Below are 18,098 nucleotides of genomic sequence, written 5' to 3' on the forward strand. Positions count from 1 at the left end.
CTTTAACTTTCCGTCGGTAGGGGAGACATCCGAAGTAGCTCGGGAGTTCATGGCTTCCATGACAGCCATGGACCTGACCCAAATAATACAGGGTCCCACACATGAGGGTGGACACACACTGGATTTTATTTTTGTCTCTGGCCAATGGAGGAGTGATCTGGGAGTAGGGGATTTAGCTATCACCACCCTGTCATGGTCTGATCACTCACTGCTCTGGCTCGACTTTCCAGCCGCTACTCCCCACCATGGGAAGGCGGAACCGGATTGCCCAAGATGGTTCCGCCCCAGGCGCCTGATGGAACCAGATAGGTTCCAGATGGAGCTCGGGCCATTTCCTGTAGCCCTGACCCACACCCGGTTGGAGGACCTAGTGGCTGCATGGAACAGTGCGGCCGCTGGGGCCTTGGACCGGGTGCCTTTGCGGCCTCTCTTGCGGCAGCGAACCACCCAGGCCCCTTGGTTTACCGAGGGGTTGAGGGTGATGAAGCGCCACAAGAGACGCCTAGAGAGCAGATGGAGATCGTCATGCTCTGAATCTGACCGAACTCAGGTGAGAGCCCACTTACGGACTTACATTGTGGCATTAAGAGTGGCCAAGCGTCAGTATTGTGCCACACTTATTGCGTCTGCAGATAACCGCCCTGCTGCCTTGTTTAGGGTGACCCGCTCCCTCCTCCAACAGAGGCCACGGGAAGCCCCCTTGCAGGGCAGATCAGAGGAATTTGGGGAATATCTGCAGGACAAAATTGCTCAGATTCGAAGCGAGCTGGTCCCTGCTAGTGGTCTGGAAGAGACGTCGGAGGCGGGTCGTGAGGTACCATTCTGGGAGGAGTTTGACTCTGTTACTTCCGATGATATGGACAGGCTGCGTAGGCGACTGCGAGCCACCACATGTTTATTGGGCCCGTGTCCCTCCTGGCTTGTACTGGCATCCTGGGAGGTCACACGAGGCTGGCTCCAGGAGTTAGTCAACGCTTCTTTGAGTGAAGGGTCCCTGCCGGCCGCCCTGAAAGAGGCGGTGGTGAGGCCCCTCCTCAAGAAGCCTTCCCTGGACCCAGCCTTATTAGCCAACTACCGTCCTGTCTCCAACCTTTGCTTTCTGACGAAGGTTGTAGAGAGTGTGGTGGCACAACAGTTTCCACGCCACCTGGAGGAAACTGATTATCTGGACCCACGCCAGTCCAGTTTCCGGCCCAGCCACAGCACAGAGACAGCATTGGTCGCGTTGGTGGATGATCTCTGGAGGGCCAGAGATGGGGGCTGCTCCTCCATCCTGGTCCTATTAGATCTCTCGGCGGCTTTCGATACCATCGACCATGGTATCTTATTGCATCGATTGGAGGGGTTGGGGGTGAGGGGCACCGTTTTGCGGTGGTTCTCCTCCTACCTCTCTGGCCAAGTGCAATTTGTATTGGCAGGGGGGCAGAGGTCGACCTCGAGGCCGCTCACTTGTGGGGTGCCACAAGGGTCAGTCCTCTCGCCTCTCCTGTTCAATGCATACATGAAGCCGCTGGGCGAGATCATTCGTGGGTTTGGGGTAGACTATCATCTGTACGTGGATGACACCCAGCTGTACATCTCTACCCCAAACCACCCCAACGATGCTATCGAAGTGAGGTCCCGGTGTCTGGAAGCCGTACGGATCTGGATGGGAAGTAACAGACTCAAGCTCAACCCGTCCAAGACTGAGTGGCTGTGGCTACCGGCGCCCCGGTTCAACCAGTTTATTCCATCACTGGCCATTGGGGGCGAACATCTGGCCCCCGTGGATCGGGTGCACAATTTGGGCGTCCTTCTGGATGCCCGGCTGTCCATGGACGACCATGTGACAGCCGTGGCCAGGGGGGCGTTCCACCAGGTTCGCCTGGTGCGCCAATTGCGTCCCCTATTAGAATGGAGCGCCCTTCGCACAGTCACTCATGCGCTTGTGACGTCCCGGCTAGACTACTGCAACGCTCTCTACATGGGGCTCCCCTTGAGATGCACCCGAAGGCTGCAGCTGGTTCAGAATGCGGTCGCGTGGGCAATTTCGGGAGTCTTTAGCTACTCCCACGTAACACCTCTCCTGCGCGGGCTACACTGGCTGCCTGTGGCTTTTCGGGTGCGTTTCAAGGTGCTGACCATCATTTTCAAGGCGCTCCATGGCACAGGACCTAGTTATTTGCGGGATCGTATCCTGCCCCATACATCCCTTCGGCCTATCAGCTCACACAGAGAGGGACTCCTCCGGGTGCCGTCCACTAGGCTGTGCCAGCGGGCGCCACCTAGGGGAAGAGCCTTCTCTGTGATGGGCCCGACCCTCTGGAATGACCTTCCCCCTGACATTCGAATGACTACTGATCTTCGCTCCTTCCGTCAGAAACTCAAAACCCACCTGTTCCAGCTAGCCGGCCTGGCCTAATTCCAGCCTTCCCACCTCAGTTTTGGTTTTTAAATTTTATGATTGCTTTTATGGGCTAGTTTTAATTTTTATAAATTGTACAGGGGTTATTTAATTTAATTTAAATTATGTATATTATTGTTTGGATGGGTTTTTTAAATTTATACCTGTACAATTTAATGGAGGATAAAATATTGAATATCGAGGGATATGATTTGGTATATGGTTGGCATGCTTATTTAATATATGACAAGAAGGTGGACAAGACTTTTAAAAGCCACATATTAAGGAATGCTCTATTGCGTGTCTGGAAAAAAATATCAATACAAGTTAAACGATAAGATACCTATGTGGGTAGTACCCAGACACGCGATAGAGAATATAAGTATAGAACAAAAACAGGATGTAATTACATATAAAGAGCTTCTTAACATAGAAAGTGGTAAAACCCTTGAATGTACTAAGAGAGGAGAGGGTAATTCAAATCTGGTTCCAGTATGGACAGTTACAGGCTAGATGGAAAAAAGACCAGAAAATTGGTATCATACAAAATGAGGATAATTTGGTAAAACAAATTAGGGACCAGAGTCAAATGCATATAAAAAGGTTGTATAATATACTGATAGAAATAGACTCGGAAACAGAGTTAGTTAAAGATTGCATGATAAAATGGGCACAAAACTTTGAAGAACCAATATTGATGGAAACATGGGAAAAGATTTGGGTAAGAAATGTAAAATTTACACAAGCTCAAAACTTGAGAGAGAATTTTTATAAGATGTTCTATAGATGGCATTTAGATCCCAAAAAGTTAGCTTGTATGTATCCGAATTTACAATCTAAACGTTAGAGATGTGATTGTGTTGACGCTACGTATTATCTTGTATGGTGGACTTGTAAAAAAGTTAAAGCATTTTGGATAAAAATATGGTGGATTATTCAAAATATTCTTAAAAAGAGGATAAAGTTCACTCCCCAGCTGTTCTTGTTAGGTATAATTACAGACTGTACAGTTATAGAGACTAATTTGATTTTGAACTTAACGATGGCAGCAAGATTGTTGGTGGCGCAGTACTGGAAGAAGGAAGAACTGCCTACTATTCAAGAATGGACGTTAAAAGTAGTAAACTTAGCAGAAATGGCCAAAATCTCAGCATATTTGAAGGGTTATTCAGATGATAAATACAAGTGGGAATGGAGAAGATGGATTGACTACATTCAAAATAAATATCGGACTAAGAAATTCCAATTAGTTTATGAATGAACATGGAATGTTACAATTTATCCAAAGTTAGTTTAATAAAAGGGGAGTTAAAGTACAAGAGGAGGTAGGATGTTAAAGTCAATTAGCTTATGTTAGTGTATGATTGTTAAATGTTTATACCCTGTATTTTGCTCTGGGAGGTTGGGGGGAGGGAGGGTTGGGAAAAAAATGTCTAACTTTCCAAAACTCGTAATGTCAAATAATTGTAATATATTTTTATTATTAATAATGTATGATGTTTCAAAATTAAAATGTATTCTGGAAAAAAAAAGAGGCAAGAACTTCTGGATGCTCTGGGGATGGGGGGCGGGGGGGGGGAGCCTCGTCCTTCTTCACGATGCCTTTTCACCGCCTGGCCTCCTGCTGTGAGCCCCCCTCCCCTCCTTTCTCCTTCGGGGCCCTCCCTAGGGACTTCCAGGCACAGGGGAGCCAGCAGCCACGTTTCTTCTTTTGAAAACGGCCTCGTCTGGCCAGGGAGGTTCCGGGCCCGATTCTGGATGACGTCACAGAAGTTCATCCCGCAGAGCCCAGTGATGTCACACTGCGGAAGGTAGCCTGCTCCACAGGGCACATTGGAGCCAACAGTGGCTGCTCTTCCTCGTGAGTAAGCCCAGGCCATGTTGCTGTGATGACCTCAGAGAAGGGGCCTGGGGGCTGGTTTTGGGTGAAACAGCCCCCTAAGGAGAATGGAGGGGAAGTGTGGGGTTTATTCCCGTTGTCCTGCAGAGCCCCCTTCCTGATCTGGGCTGCCTTGGAGGGCTGCCTTAGAGAGGCCGCTGCCGCCACTGCTGTGGGGAAGAGCGTGGGGTCAGATCACCTCAGCTGCCCCCTTCAGACCTGCAGAAGATAACCAGGGAAGGAGGGGGCGGCAGCTCGAGGCGGCTCTGCAGAGAGACCTGCTGGCCCGGGGCCTCTTCCTCCCTCCCGGCAGTCACCTCCCTGGGCTTCTCCAAGCAGAGCAGAGACGATGATGCGGCTGATGCAGAGCAGGGCGACCTTGGACAGGTGGAGGCAGCTTTGGAGCAAGTCGGTGGCCAAGTCCCGGATCAGGTACTAGGGCTCAGCCGCCACGGAGCAGCCCAATACCTGATCACCAGGTGCATTTAGCATGCCTGTTGGTCAGAAAGATGGGGCTCCTGACCTTCCACCCCAGAGGCTCTCCACCTGCTGGGGCTTTGTCTGGCAGGGGCAGTAGCAGAAGGGGCGGAGGGGAGCGGGAGCCAGCAAAGGAGCCGTGTTGCCGTTGAGACCAGGAGGCAGCCCTGCAGCCTGGAGAGCTTCAGCTGGAGAGCCAGCCTTTGTGTTCAGTGTGGAGCCAGAGGGTAGGGGGAGCGTGCGGCCCTGCCCTTCCCTCGGCCCTGCTAGCAAAGGAATAGGGGTGCGGCCAGGGAAGAGAAGGCACTTTAAGGCTGGCCAGGCTTGGCAGGACAGATTGTGGGAAGACAGTGGCCGGTGGAATAGCCCCTTGCATTGGCTCGGGAGGTGAGACGGAGTCCAGCCTGCAGAAGCAGCCATGGGCTCGGTAGTTCCTGCCCTGTGAAATTTGTTCCAAGGCTCCACCCTGCAAAAGACACGGGAGCCCGGGGTCACATAACACCTGTGCCTGGCTTCTTGAGGGCTCCCCGTGAATAAAACCAAGGCAGATGAGCCAAAATTAATCTTCACCAGAAGGGAGCAATGGAGGAAGAAAGGGGTGTCCAGGATCCTGGCCCAAAGGCAGGGAGAAGAGCCCCTCTTTGGGGCCTTTAGAGATCACAGGAGGGCTGGGGGGCAGTTCGGATCCCTGGGGGAACCGCACTCCAGGTGCTGCTCCAGGGAAGGTGGGCTCCCTGGTCTCGATAGGTGGCATTGTGCCAACCCTGCCAGATCGAAATTCTAAGCCCTGGGCCGTTCAAGGGGGTTGGCAGTGGCCCCTTCCCACCTTCAGCGACTGATGACATCTCCTTTCGCAGGCTGCTGTCTCCTTCCTATTTGGTGACCGACCAGAAAATAAAATATTCTAGAAACATCCAGACGGTAGGAGAGACCGAACAACAAGATGGCTGCATCTCCTTTAGAAGTGGATTTGCGCATCTAGACTGGGATGGGGAAACCTCTCTGGCTCCTGGCCCAGGGGCACCATAGCCACCCCACCTGAAGAGGGACTGGGGCAACTTGGGAGGGACTCAAGCTCTCTCCCGGGAGGGGCTCGGGGGGGGGGGCTGTGGAGGCATTTCAGGCCCTGGTAGTGGCATAGCCAGGTGTGAAGACCCATTCTGCACCTGCCAGCTTCTTTCCCAGCATGGAAACTGTTGCCCAATGAGTCCAACCAAGGGGGGAATTCAGGCAGCTCCCATTCAGCAGCTCCCATGCGGCCAAATGTTCCAAGAGGGGGAGGGGGCTTGTTCTGCGCTCCCCACTAGCTCAGGGTCCTGAACTTCAGTGTGTGTGTGTGTGTGTGTGTGTGTGTGTGTGTGTGTGTGTGTGAGTGAGTGAACTCAGGGTCAGCCTTCTGCAGGCCAGGCTAAACAGGAGTATTTTCCCTTAGGAATCAACGTCATTTGTGGAAAACCTATTCAACGGACAGTTGGCGCCTAAAAACCTCCTTCCTTTCCCCTCAGGTAGGTAGGTAGGCCAAGGCACAGAGGAGGGTTCCGAAGGGTGCTGCCAGGCAGGACCGTTGACCAGCCCCTGGGTGCTCGGGGTTGGCAATGAACCTCCTGTCCTGGCAGCCTCTCCGTTGCCCTCAGCTCTCTCGCCGGAGCAGGCCCAGGTCTTGCAAGCCATGGTGGACCCCTGCGACCGATTCTTCCAGGTAAGGCCAACAGAGGCCTCTCTCCTCCTGAGCGCCCCCTCCCCTCCCGCAAGAGAAAGTACCGGCAGGAGGTCTGTGCTGTCTTTCTTTCTGTCTGAACACCGGCAGGAAGTCAACGACGCAGCTGCCAATGAAGAGCTGGGCAGCATCGAAGAGGAGACCGTGGCGGGCCTCAAGTCAATGGGCTGCTTTGGGCTACAGGTGCCGGAGGAGCTGGGGGGCATCGGGCTGACCAACACCCAGGTGAGACTCTTGGCAGACTCCTGGAGGGAAGCTTCCTTGTCCGTCCTCCCCCAGACACGGCGGCCAGAGACAGCACTAAGGATTGGGGGCATCTACCTGCCTCCCACGCAGAAGCGGCAAAGGCAGAGGGAAGGCCCCTCCTCTCCTGTTGCCCTCCCCCCCCCCAGTTCCTGGGCCAGCAGCTGAGGACGGAGAGGCTGTGGAGGGCCCTCCTCCTTAGGGATGCTGCCGGGCGGGGGGACGGAAGGCCCCCGCAGGACTAAGAGAAAAAGTTCCTTGCAACTCAGGGCTGTCCTGGTGGGGGTGTCCTGTGCGCCCTCTGAGCTCGGCTGTTTCCTTGCAGGCATTTCATGGCCCAACTAGGGAACAGGCACCAGGAGGGAGTGGGCTTGGCTCTCTGTTTATAAATGGTACAGGTAGTCCTTGACTTATGACCACAATTCAGCCCAACCGCTGCCAAGCAAGATAGTTAAGTAACTTTTGGCTCATTTTACGACCTTTTTGCCACAAGTGTTAAGTGAATCCCTGCAGTTGTTAGTAAATGTTGTTAAGTGAATCTGGCTTCCCCATTGACTTCGCTTGTCAGAAGGTGGCAAAAGGGGATCATGTGACATAAATGTCAGCCAAGTGTCCGAATCCTGATCATGTGACCACGGAAATGCTGCACCAGTGATAAGGGTGGAGAACGGTCCTAAGTCAGTTTTTTCAGTGTTTTCAAATGGTCACTAAACAAATGGCTACCTGAAGGCTTGTCAGGCCAGTCTTGGTAGCTCCTTGTTTTAGGTATTTCTTACTGCTTGTTTGTTTGCCTGGAGTTCTTCCCTCTTTATCAACTCAGACAAACAATCAGGCAGGAAACGGCCGAATCAAGGAACAAGCCAGGAGAAAACAGCTGCGTCCCCACCAACGCCGGCAGGGCAGCCATTGCTGTTTGTAAGCAGAGAGCAAAACGCCTCTCCCCCCAGTCAGAGACAGCCCAGCTCAGGGACCCACAAGGTCACTGACGGAGGGAGGGGGCGGGGGGGGCTGATGCGGCCCCCTGTAGCCTCCTGACGGCGTTTCCTCCTCCTCCTCCTCCTCCTCCTCCTCCTCCGTGGCAGTACGCTCGCATGGTGGAAGTGGTTGGGATGCATGATCTCGGTGTGGGCATCACCCTTGGTGCCCACCAGTCTATTGGCTTCAAGGGCATCCTCCTCTATGGAAACAAGAGCCAAAAGGAAAAATACCTCCCCAGGCTGGCATCTGGTAAGCTGTGCCACTCCCCCCCCCCCAACCAAAATGGCTGAGCGAGGGTCACCCCAAGCGAAAGGACCAGGCAGAGGGGCAGCTATGCCTGGCATGAGCGGAGCCAGGGAGGGGCAGGAGTAGGCCCAGATCTCAACACACAATGCGCCTGGATGTGTGAATATCTGCTTGGTCTGGCCTCTTGCACTCCCCCTAAATAAAACCATGGATGGAGGCAAAAATTAACCCCTCAGGACCATTTCTGAAGGCCAGAGAGCCGCAGAGGGGGATGTGGAGGGTATAGGGAGAGACGGCCCTTGGCAAGGCTGCCGCTGTCTCCCCTCTCTTGTCCCAGGTGAAGCGTACGCGGCCTTCTGCCTGACTGAACCGTCGAGCGGCTCGGACGCAGCCTCCATCCAGACAGTGGCTGAGCTCAGCCCTTGCGGGGGCTTCTACACACTCAATGGAAGCAAGATCTGGATCAGGTGAGGAGCAGGAGTGGGGAGGGGCTGACGAGCTGGGCGGGGGGCTCTATGCCATGGGTGGTTCCCAAGCTGGTCGCTGGGCTCCACGGCTGGTGGCTGGCCGCTAGCCTGGACCACCTCACTTCCCTTCCAGCAATGGGGGCACGGCCGAGGTTTTCACGGTGTTTGCCAAGACTCGCATCAAGAATGTCACCACGGGGGAGGAAACGGACAAGATCTCGACCTTCATAGTGGAGAGAGCCTTTGGGGGGGTGAGCAGGTGAGTCAAGGGGGCCTGGGAGAGGGAGGGGCTGCAATGCCCCCAGTGGTCAGCCCTGGGCGAGTGGCCTTCCTTCCCCTCCCTCATCCACTCTGAAGCTCATCACCGTCCCCTTCGGTATGGGAGGGGGCCGCTGCCTCTGCAAGCCCCTTAGCCATTTGAGGGAGAGGGTGGGCCACCCAGCAGAGCCAGCTCTGATGGGCAGCTGCAATCTGCCTCGTTCCCTCTGTGGCTGTGCCCTGCAGCGGCCCTCCGGAGGAGAAGATGGGCATCCGTTGCTCCAATACGGCTGAGGTGCACTTTGAGGATGTGAAAGTGCCCGCGGAGAACCTGCTGGGCGGACTCGGCAGAGGCTTCCAGGTGGCCATGCAGATCCTCAACAACGGCCGCTTCGGCATGGCTTCAGCACTGGCCGGCACCATGCGCGGAGTCCTCCTCAAGGCGGTATGTTGGCAAGGAAGCTGCGATGCCTGCAGCGGGGGGGGGGCACTGGCCTGGGCCAAGAGGACTCCACCCTCTCAAGGTTCCTTACTCTGGGTCTGTGCAGGTGGATCATGCGGCAGACCGGCAGCAGTTTGGAAAAGCCATCAGCCGCTTTGGGGCCATTCAGGAGAAACTGGCACACATGGCCATGCTGCTCTATGTGACTGAAGTGAGTACGGCCGGCCAGGCCCTTCTCGGGGGTCCCTCAAATGGTATAAAATCACCTGCAAGATGGGCTTCATGTGGCTGCCCGAGATGCTCCCCCCCCCACGAGGGGTGGCACAGCCTCAGATGGCAGGGCCTGGTGTGGAGCTGCCCATTTGTGCCCTGCCCCTTGCAGGCCATGGCCTACGTGCTGAGTGCCAACATGGACATGAAGGTGCCCGACTACAAGCTGGAGGCGGCCATCAGCAAGATCTTTGCCTCCGTAAGTGGGTCTGGTGGGGGGCAGCCCTGCTTTCCAGGAGAGGATGAGTAGCCGCTGTGGAGACTTGCCCTGGTCCCCACGGGGTGGAGGGAAGTAGGGCAAGGCGGCTAGCCGTTGGCACCCTCCTGCCTAAGTGGGGCACCCTCTGAGCCGAGGGCCCCCGGCTGGCTCTGGCCAGATCTCCACGGCTGGTCAATGGGCCCTCAGCTGCAGCCCCAGAGGCTCTTGCAGCCGCAGCTGGGGGTCCTGCTTGGCCATGAGGGGTGTGTGCGTGTGTGTGCTGGGGGGGGGAGGGGGCTGAGCCGATCAGCCTTGCTATCTGTGTCCCCAGGAGGCAGCCTGGACTGTGACTGACGAAGGCATCCAGATCCTGGGTGGGATGGGGTACATGAAGGTAGGTGCCCACTGGGATGGGCGGGGGTATCCCGGGTCAGGGCATGGGCTGGCTCCTCCCAGGCCGGGTCAGGGCCCAGCAGGTGGCTGCTTTCCCTGGGCAGGAGACCGGCGTGGAGAAAGTCATGCGCGACTTGAGGGTCTTCCGCATTTTCGAGGGCACCAATGACATCCTCCGCTTGTTTGTGGCTTTGTCGGGCATGGAGGCAAGTCAGGCCATCTTAGGAGGCCAGCGGGGTCCTCTCGGGCAGCCCATCCATGGCAAGCAGAGCCTGAAGCCCTGGGACCTCTCCACAGACACACACCCCGTGAGAAGCTGCTTCTGGGTGGCTCGGGGTGTGTGTGGCTGTAATGGAGAGAGCCCCCTTCAGAGTCAGCCTGGCTCTGTGTCCTCCCCATGGCTGAGCGTGCAAAAGCCTTTCAGTTCCTTTGCAGTTTCCACAGCCAACTGCTTGCCACCACCCACCACCCCCAATCAGAGGCCCTTGAGCAGCGGCCTCCCCCTTACAGCCCTGGCAAAGCGCCCCCCACCCACCGTTGCCTGGGTACCCAGGAAAGCACGCTCTTGTCCCTGCCCGCTTGCTGGGCTACAGCATCCCTCTCCCTGGGGCACAGCCATCCCGCCCCAGCGCCCTGAAGTGTCTGGGGGGGGGGAGATTGGGGGCAAAATCTGCTCTCTGTTCTCAGTATGCTGGGCAGACGCTGAGCGGCCTGCGCAAGGACCTTTCTGACCCCCTGCTGCACGTGGGGTCCATCTACAAGGAGGTGGTGATGCGAGCGAAACGGTGAGACTCCCCATGGGGGAAATAGGGGTCTCCGGAGGCCCCCCAAGAGCCGCACTCACGATGCCCCTGCCTCCGCCAGGGCTTCCAAGGCCTGCTGCCGATTCCCCGCCCCCAGTGCCACACCCCTATTCAGCAGGTGCCCCGCCGTCTTTCTCTCCTGCAGCAAAGTCGGGATCCACACTGGCCAGACGCTGCAGGGCCTCGTCCACCCACAGCTGGAAACCTCTGCTGCTCTGGTGAGAGAGCCGGGTGAGGGCCCATCAGGGTGGGCAGCAACCACTGGGCATACCTGCCAGTTGGTAGCCAAGTGCCTTCTCTGCTCCAAGCTCCTCTGTCCGAAGAAACCTTTCCCGCATGGGGCCACGTTTGGCTGAACCCCCAGCCCAGCCCCGTTTCTCTCCTCCCCTGGAAGGTCACCAGAGCTGTGGAGCAGTTTGGCGAGACCATCGAGGGCCTGCTCTTGAAGTACGGCACAGCAGTGATGGGTACGGGCCCTGAGAGGAGCGGGTCTGCCAGGCATCCTGGGTGCCCATTGTACCCACTCCTTTATGGCATCCAGAGGCCTCTAATGTAGCTCAGGGCTGGAACTGTGGGGAGATTCTCTTGTGTGCGTGGGGGGGAATTCGCTGCCCCAGCCAAGCCACAGAGACCGATGTTTCCACTGGGGAAATGGGGGGATGGTCCCCGAGGGGACACTCTGCGGGACCCACAGCAGCATCAGCTGCAGAGGAAGCTGGATGGCGGTGCTGGGTGAGGGCTACCCAGGGGTCTGACCTGCCCTTCCTGGATTCTCTCCAGACAAGCAGTTCCACCTGAGGCGCATTGCAGACGCTGCTATAGACACCTATGCCATGGCCGTGGCTTTATCCAGGTAGGAGGAAGGAGGTGGGATGGGGCGGGAAGCAGGTGCCTGCAAAGCCAGCCTCATCCACCACCACCACCCTTCCAGGGCCAGCCGCGCCCTCTCCCTGGGCCAGCCCACTGCTCAGCATGAGAAGCTTTTGTGCCAGACGTGGTGCCAGCAGGTAAGACAGACAGGTGCAGCTCCCGGGCTCTGCTTAATTTTGGACAACGCTGCTTGCCTGGTGGGTTCCTAGTTTGGGGGACCCCCTGCCAGAGCTGTGCCCACTTTCATCCTCTGCCTTCTGCCCCTTCTCTCTCGCAGCCTGCTGTCTCCTCCCAAGCTATGGGGCACGAGGCGAGATGGAGCACGACAGCCTCTGCTGCCTACCCCATCAGTGGGAATTGAGGGGTGTGTGTGTTAGGCTTCAGCAAAACGCCTGGCAGTAGCCACAGAATCCTCCAAGTTGTCTGGCTCTGACCTCAGCTGGGGGCCTTCTTAGAGCCCAACCAGATCAGCCCAGAAGAGACGTCAGGGACCCTTGCCTAGGGCTAGCCTTGAAGGAACAGCCCCCTCCCCTCAGATGATGACTTCTCTGACTGGCCTGGAGATGCTCTGTACCAGGGTATCCGCACCCTCCCGCTTCATTCAGCACCACTGAGCAGTGGGTCTTCAAAAGAAGGACCGAGGGGGACGTGCTAGCAGTCCTCCAATATTTGAGGGGCTGCCCCAAAGAAGAGGGAGGCCACCTGTTCTCCAAAGCAGTTCTCCAAGTCCCAAATGTGCTTTTTTCAGGCGGCAACTGGACTTTCTGGTTTTTCTGAAGATGTTTCGCTTCTCATCCAAGAAGCTCTTTCAGCTCTTCAAACACCTTCAAAGAAAAAACAGAACGTCCATTTGCCTCTTGAAAGAACACCTTTAGGACAACCATAACCTGGATGACATAGAATCTCCTTGGACAAAGCACCTGAAGGCAGGACAAGAAGGAATGGATGGAAACTAATCAAGGGGAGCATCAACCTAGAACTCAGGATAAACTTCTTGGCCCCCAGAACGATTAATCAGTGGAACAACTTGCCTTCAGAAGTTGCGGATGCTCCAATGCTGGAGGTTTTTAAGAAGAAATTGGGCAGCCATTTGTCTGCAATGGCACAAGGTCTCTTGCTTGAGTAGAGGGTTGGGCGAGGTCCTTTCCAACTGTTATTCATGAGGATAAAAGCATGGCTTCCACCCTTTTCCCAGAAGGGCACAATGGGGAGAACAGTGGTGAGGTCTTACGAAAACACTGTACAACTTGTCTTCACTTTGGAGTGTGTGTGTGTGGGTTTCTCAGGTGGCCTGATCCAGGCTTCTCTATCTGTGTAGGCCTTCCTGCGTGTGCAGGCATCTCTGCAGGAAGCCAAATCCGCCAGCTGGGAAGAGGTCTTCACCAGCATGAAGCTGATCTCAGACGCCTTGGTGCAGCACAGAAGCCTCGTGGCTTCCCATCCCCTGGGCTTTTAAAACTAGGGATTTTGTTTAGCATGGAACCAAATAAAGGCTTATATTATCCTTCTACTAAAGCAGTCTTCATATGGTTTGCTGATGTCTCTGCGCTCTTGACCAGCAAAGTTCCCTCTAAGGTGTGCGGCTGTGCGGCTACACACGTGGCAAGAAAACACCGCGCAGCAGTTTTCAACTGCCGTGCAGTGATTTCTACTGCCACAGGCTTCGGAAGCTGGGGAAGTCCTTTGCAGGCGGCTAGAACTGGCCGCCCGCAAAGGACCTCCCCAGACTTGTTTTGATGAGCACGGGGCGACTGATGTTAGTTGTGAAGCCCCAAAGCCCCCGCCGCCACCGGAATGACTGCTGCCACCTCCTCCTCCTCTAACAGCACTGCCGGATTTGCCGCCCGGCGCTGCGGCTGAGGTGAAGCCACCAAAGCTCCAGCCGGCATCCCCGCGCGTGGCAGTGGCGCCTCCCCCTCTGCTCGGAGCACCTGAGCTGAGCCCCGTGTCACCTCTGCCCCCTCCTCCTCCGGCGTGCTTTTGAGGAGCCATGAGGCTGCGGGAGCCAGTAGGAAGGTGGCGGAGGGGGGTGGGAGCAGGGGAAAAAAGGCCTCATGGCTCCTCAAAAGCACAGAGGAGGAGGAGGGGACAGGGGTAATGCAGGGCTGAGCTCAGGTGCTCCGAGCAGAGGGGGAGGCGCCGCTGCCACACGCAGGGATGCCGGCTGGAGCTTTGGCGGCTTCACCTCAGCCGCAGCGCCGGGCAGCAAATGTGGTGGTGCTGTTGGAGGAGGAGGAGGAGGAGGAGGAGGTGGCAGCAGTTATTCTGGTGACGGCGGGGGCTCGTCGGCATCTTCAGTGGCAGCCCTGCCTCCGATGAAGAAACCAAAGATGGAGCAGATCCATGCAGATGACGTCGCTGCAACATGACTGGAGGAGGAATTCTGAGAGTTGAAGTCCACAAGTCTTAAAGCAGTCAGGTTTGAAGACGCCTGGTTTTTTTTTTCTAAAGGGTTAGGGGTGCAAGGATCTTGTAACTTGACAGCTTTAAGACTTGCGTGCTTCAAATGCCAGAATTCCTGAGCCAACATTTTGGTTGCTAAGCAGGAGCGTTGTTAAGTGATACTGACATTATATAACACTTTTAATTAAGCGGGTACCTTGAAGAAACATAACTTTGAGTTTCAAATAATACTGATTTCGTTGTTGTCTTAGGTGACATCTGTGAAAAAATTCAGGTGCTCAGGCATGAAAATGTGCCGCTCAAACACTATACTTTTCTGCTCACATTGAAAAAAAATTAGAGGGAACATTGTTGACCAGATGTGAAAAGCCCTTCTTCCCCCCCCTTCGCTAAATTGGGCGTGGGCGTTGCCAGCGCACGATGCATCCGGCTTGTGAGGCCAGGAGTTTGACAGCCCTGCTCTAAAAGGATGCCAGGGACCAGCTTTCTGCAAGGAGTATAAATCCTTCCATTCCCCATCATCCAGTCAGAGCTGAAGAAGCTTCTTGGAGGAGAAGCGAAGCATCTTCAAAAGGAAAAACAAGAAAGTCCAGTTGCCTCCTGAAAAAGTTTTGCTTTGGGATTTCCATGACCTGGAAGACTGAGAATCTCCATAGACCTTCCGCTGATGATGTTACCTAGCCTGATGACGAAACATTTGGAAGCCAAATAGCAACCTCCATCCACCACCACCAAAATCAGTCCCTAATCTGGTCCTTCGAGTCTTCCAATGGTGCATCCGTCCTCACAGCGTAAGAGTCCATCCACCTTGCGGCTGGCTATCCTCTTCTCTTTCCTTCCAGTCTTCCAGCATCACACCTGGACCTTTGCAGAAATGTTTCCAAAACAGGATAAGTTTCCTTCCATTACTCATTGCTTTCTTGGCTGTCCACTGTATCCTCCGGACTCCTCTCCCAGTCCCCAGAGCACCCCTGCTCTTGCTAGCCTCTTCCTTCCAACTTTGCCCCCAGGGCTCTGACCAGGCATGCCCCCCCCCTCACAAAGCCACGAGGAGCCTCCAGCATTTCTTGGCCTGTGGCCAACCACGTGGCGCCTCTTCTCCCCCCCCCCCACGTGGCCTCCCTCTGGCTTCAGAACTCCTTGGGACCAGCCCTTTGAGTGCACTCAGCATCCCTAGCTGTTCTGACAACATGGGTAAAACAACAAGAGCTATTAGGATAACTAGGTTTTAATATTTACGCTGTATACGTTGCCACTTTAGCCATGAAAGTCAGTTGGGTAACAGCGACAGTCACCCTCACAGGGTGGTTGTTGTGGGGAAAAGTGGAAGGCTTTTATGTTCGCCGACTTGAGTTCTTTGTAAAAATTATAAAAGCATGATAGAAATAAATACATTTTCTGTTAGGAGTGAGTTTTGCTTTGCCAGAGCTCTACAGGTACGCTATGATCTCTTCCAACCCTCTAATTCCAGGAATTAAGTGGGTGTACTGGAATCGGGGTTGAAGAGGCTGGTTTCTCTAGTTTAACAGCCCCCAGCAATTCCCCAAAACAAGAAGAGGCCGACTGCCAAAGCTGAAAGAGGCCGAGAGAGGCCATTAACTGCCTGCAGGCTGAATTCATCCCAGTCCAGCTGGCTTAGTTGGGTTCAGTGCACATCAGAGGTTTTGGCCTGTCGGACTTTCCTTTTTTAAAAAAAAATAATTATTGAATGTTTTAATCTTTAAAAACAGAAAAACACCACAAAAATAAATAATAATAATAACAATATAAAGTAATTATACAGCCTTCTGTATCAGCTTTCCTGTTTAGCTTTTATAATTCTCCATTCTCCATTGCCTTCCTATTGCTTTAACCGTGTCCTATAACAGCAGTAGTGCTAACACTTATAATAATATTGATTATTTATATCACCATATATTTGCATTCTCTATTTTCTGTTTTGGCTTCTGTTTTCTAGCCATTTATAAATTTTATTCCATATTTTATAAAAATCCGATTCTTCTCTTTCTTTTAGTTCTATTGTCATTTTGTCCATCTCTGTACATTCGAGTACTTTGCTAATTACTTACTTACAATAGTAGAGTTGGAAGGGACCTTGGAGGTCTTCTAGTCCAACCCCCTGCCTAGGCAGGAAACCCTATACCGTTTCAGACAAATAGCTATCCAAATTATTATTTCATCTGCGGGTATATTGATTTCCCCCCCAGATTTGTGTGAAAGCAATCCTGGCTACAGTGAGTATGTGTATGATTATGTATTGTATTGAGATTGTTTATCCATTTTTTGGTGTAGTAGGCCTAATAAGAATGCTTCTGGTTTCAGTTCTATTTTTGGCTGTGTAATTTCTTCCATTTCTGAATTTTGCACCAGTATTTCCTTGTGATGGGCCACGTCTACCACATATGGTAAAAAGTTCCAGACTTGTGTCTACATCTCCAACATTTGGAGGATAAATTTGGGTACATTTTGGCCAATCTCGCTGGAGGCAAATGCCGTCAATAAAATATCTTATAGAGGGTTTTTTTGTAAGCTACTGCCATTGTAAATTTATAATTTCTTTCCCATAATTTATCCAATTTTTCTAACTCTATATTATGGCCAAAATTTCTTCCCCAGCTAACCATTTCTCCTTTATCATCTCTTCCTTCATTTTATATCTTAAAAGAAAATTATGCAATCTAGTAATCATTTTTCCTATCGTTCCTAATAATATTTTATCTAATTCCATTTGTTTCTCGTGTATTCCATATTGTTCCCAATCTTTTTTGAATCTTGTTTTAATTTGTAAATAGGGCCACCATTCCATATTAATTCCTTGTATTTTCAGATCTTGTACTGATTTTAGTTCTCCTTTTTCATCTAAGAGTTCTGCAGAATTTACCATTTTGCTGAGATCTATAGTATTTGGATATGTCATTGCCTCCATCGTTGATAGCCAGATTGGAATTTTCACATAGTGGTTTTTCCCCCCAGACCTTAAACAGGGCATCCCTTACTGTGCGTCTCTGGAAGTAGGAATGAAGTTTATTCTTTCCCTCCCAGAGGAAGCCATGCCAGCCTAGTTGGAGATCATGGCCTTGTAGCATAAGAATCCAGTCCTTCAGCCATGTCAGGGGCTGCCGCCTGATAGTAAAGTTCCCAGTCTGGGAGGCCAAAGCCCCCTTTGTTTCTACTATCTTGTATAAGTTATACAATACAATAGTAGAGTTGGAAGGGACCTTGGAGGTCTTCTAGTCCAACCCCCTGCCTAGGCAGGAAACCCTATACCGTTTCAGACAAATAGCTATCCAACATCTTCTTAAAGACTTCCAGTGTTGGGGCATTCACAACTTCTGGAGTCAAGCTGTTCCACTGATTAATTGTTCTAACTGTCAGGAAGTTTCTACTCAGTTCTAAGTTGCTTCTCTCCTTGATTAGTTTCCACCCATTGCTTCTTGTTCTGTCCACAGGTGCCTTGGAGAATAGCTTGACTCCCTCTTCTTTGTGGCAACCCCTGAGATATTGGAATAATGCTATCATGTCTCCCCTAGTCCTTCTTTCTCTTAAGCTAAACATACCCAGTTCCTGCAACCGTTCTTCATATGTTTTAGTCTCCAGTCCCCTAATCCTTTTTGTTGCTCTTCTCTGCACTCTTTCTAGAGTCTCCACATCTTTTTTACATCGTGGCGACCAGAACTGAATGCATTTGTTTGTATTTAATACGTGGTTTTTTCGCCTGTGGGACTTTTCATCTCGCGCAGGTCTGTTAAGTGTAGTGTAGCCCTTCCCAAGAGTCAGGACCTTCGAAGGAGGCCTTGCAAAGTAAAAAGCCAAGCGCTTCTACAGATTGTTTGCAGTAGCTCTTTGCCGTTGGTGTAACATGTAGTTCTGCCCTCGGTCTCTGCATTAGGATGGAGGGGAGGGGAGGGGGGGCTGCGTTCCTGGGCTACATCACCCTGTCCTTCCCTCCCCCCAGGAGCCATGGGGATTATCCAGTCGGGCCTGGCATCTCTTCAGCCCTGGGGTGGCAGTGCTGGCGGCGACCCAGCCTCACGGGATACTGGCTGCGAACTGACAATGAAGGGTTGAAG

At 53.2% G+C, this 18,098-nt stretch overlaps 1 protein-coding gene across 1 annotated transcript; it reads left to right on the forward strand.

The window, feature by feature from the left end:
* Positions 1-4,611: 4,611 nt before the first annotated feature.
* LOC309393955 (very long-chain specific acyl-CoA dehydrogenase, mitochondrial-like) lies at positions 4,612-13,081 on the forward strand (the record flags this gene model as incomplete). Its single annotated transcript, XM_081956575.1, is given in 19 exon segments — positions 4,612-4,694; positions 5,597-5,660; positions 6,249-6,329; positions 6,331-6,438; positions 6,547-6,681; positions 7,782-7,926; positions 8,210-8,390; positions 8,524-8,649; positions 8,895-9,093; positions 9,197-9,301; positions 9,473-9,559; positions 9,891-9,953; positions 10,057-10,158; positions 10,640-10,737; positions 10,901-10,973; positions 11,150-11,222; positions 11,536-11,608; positions 11,687-11,762; positions 12,944-13,081. Coding segments are annotated over 19 exon segments (2,010 nt in total).
* Positions 13,082-18,098: the final 5,017 nt, after the last annotated feature.

This window comes from Natrix helvetica (genome assembly GCF_964273705.1).
Source record: "Natrix helvetica genome assembly, chromosome: 5".
Classification (NCBI taxonomy): domain Eukaryota; kingdom Metazoa; phylum Chordata; class Lepidosauria; order Squamata; family Natricidae; genus Natrix; species Natrix helvetica.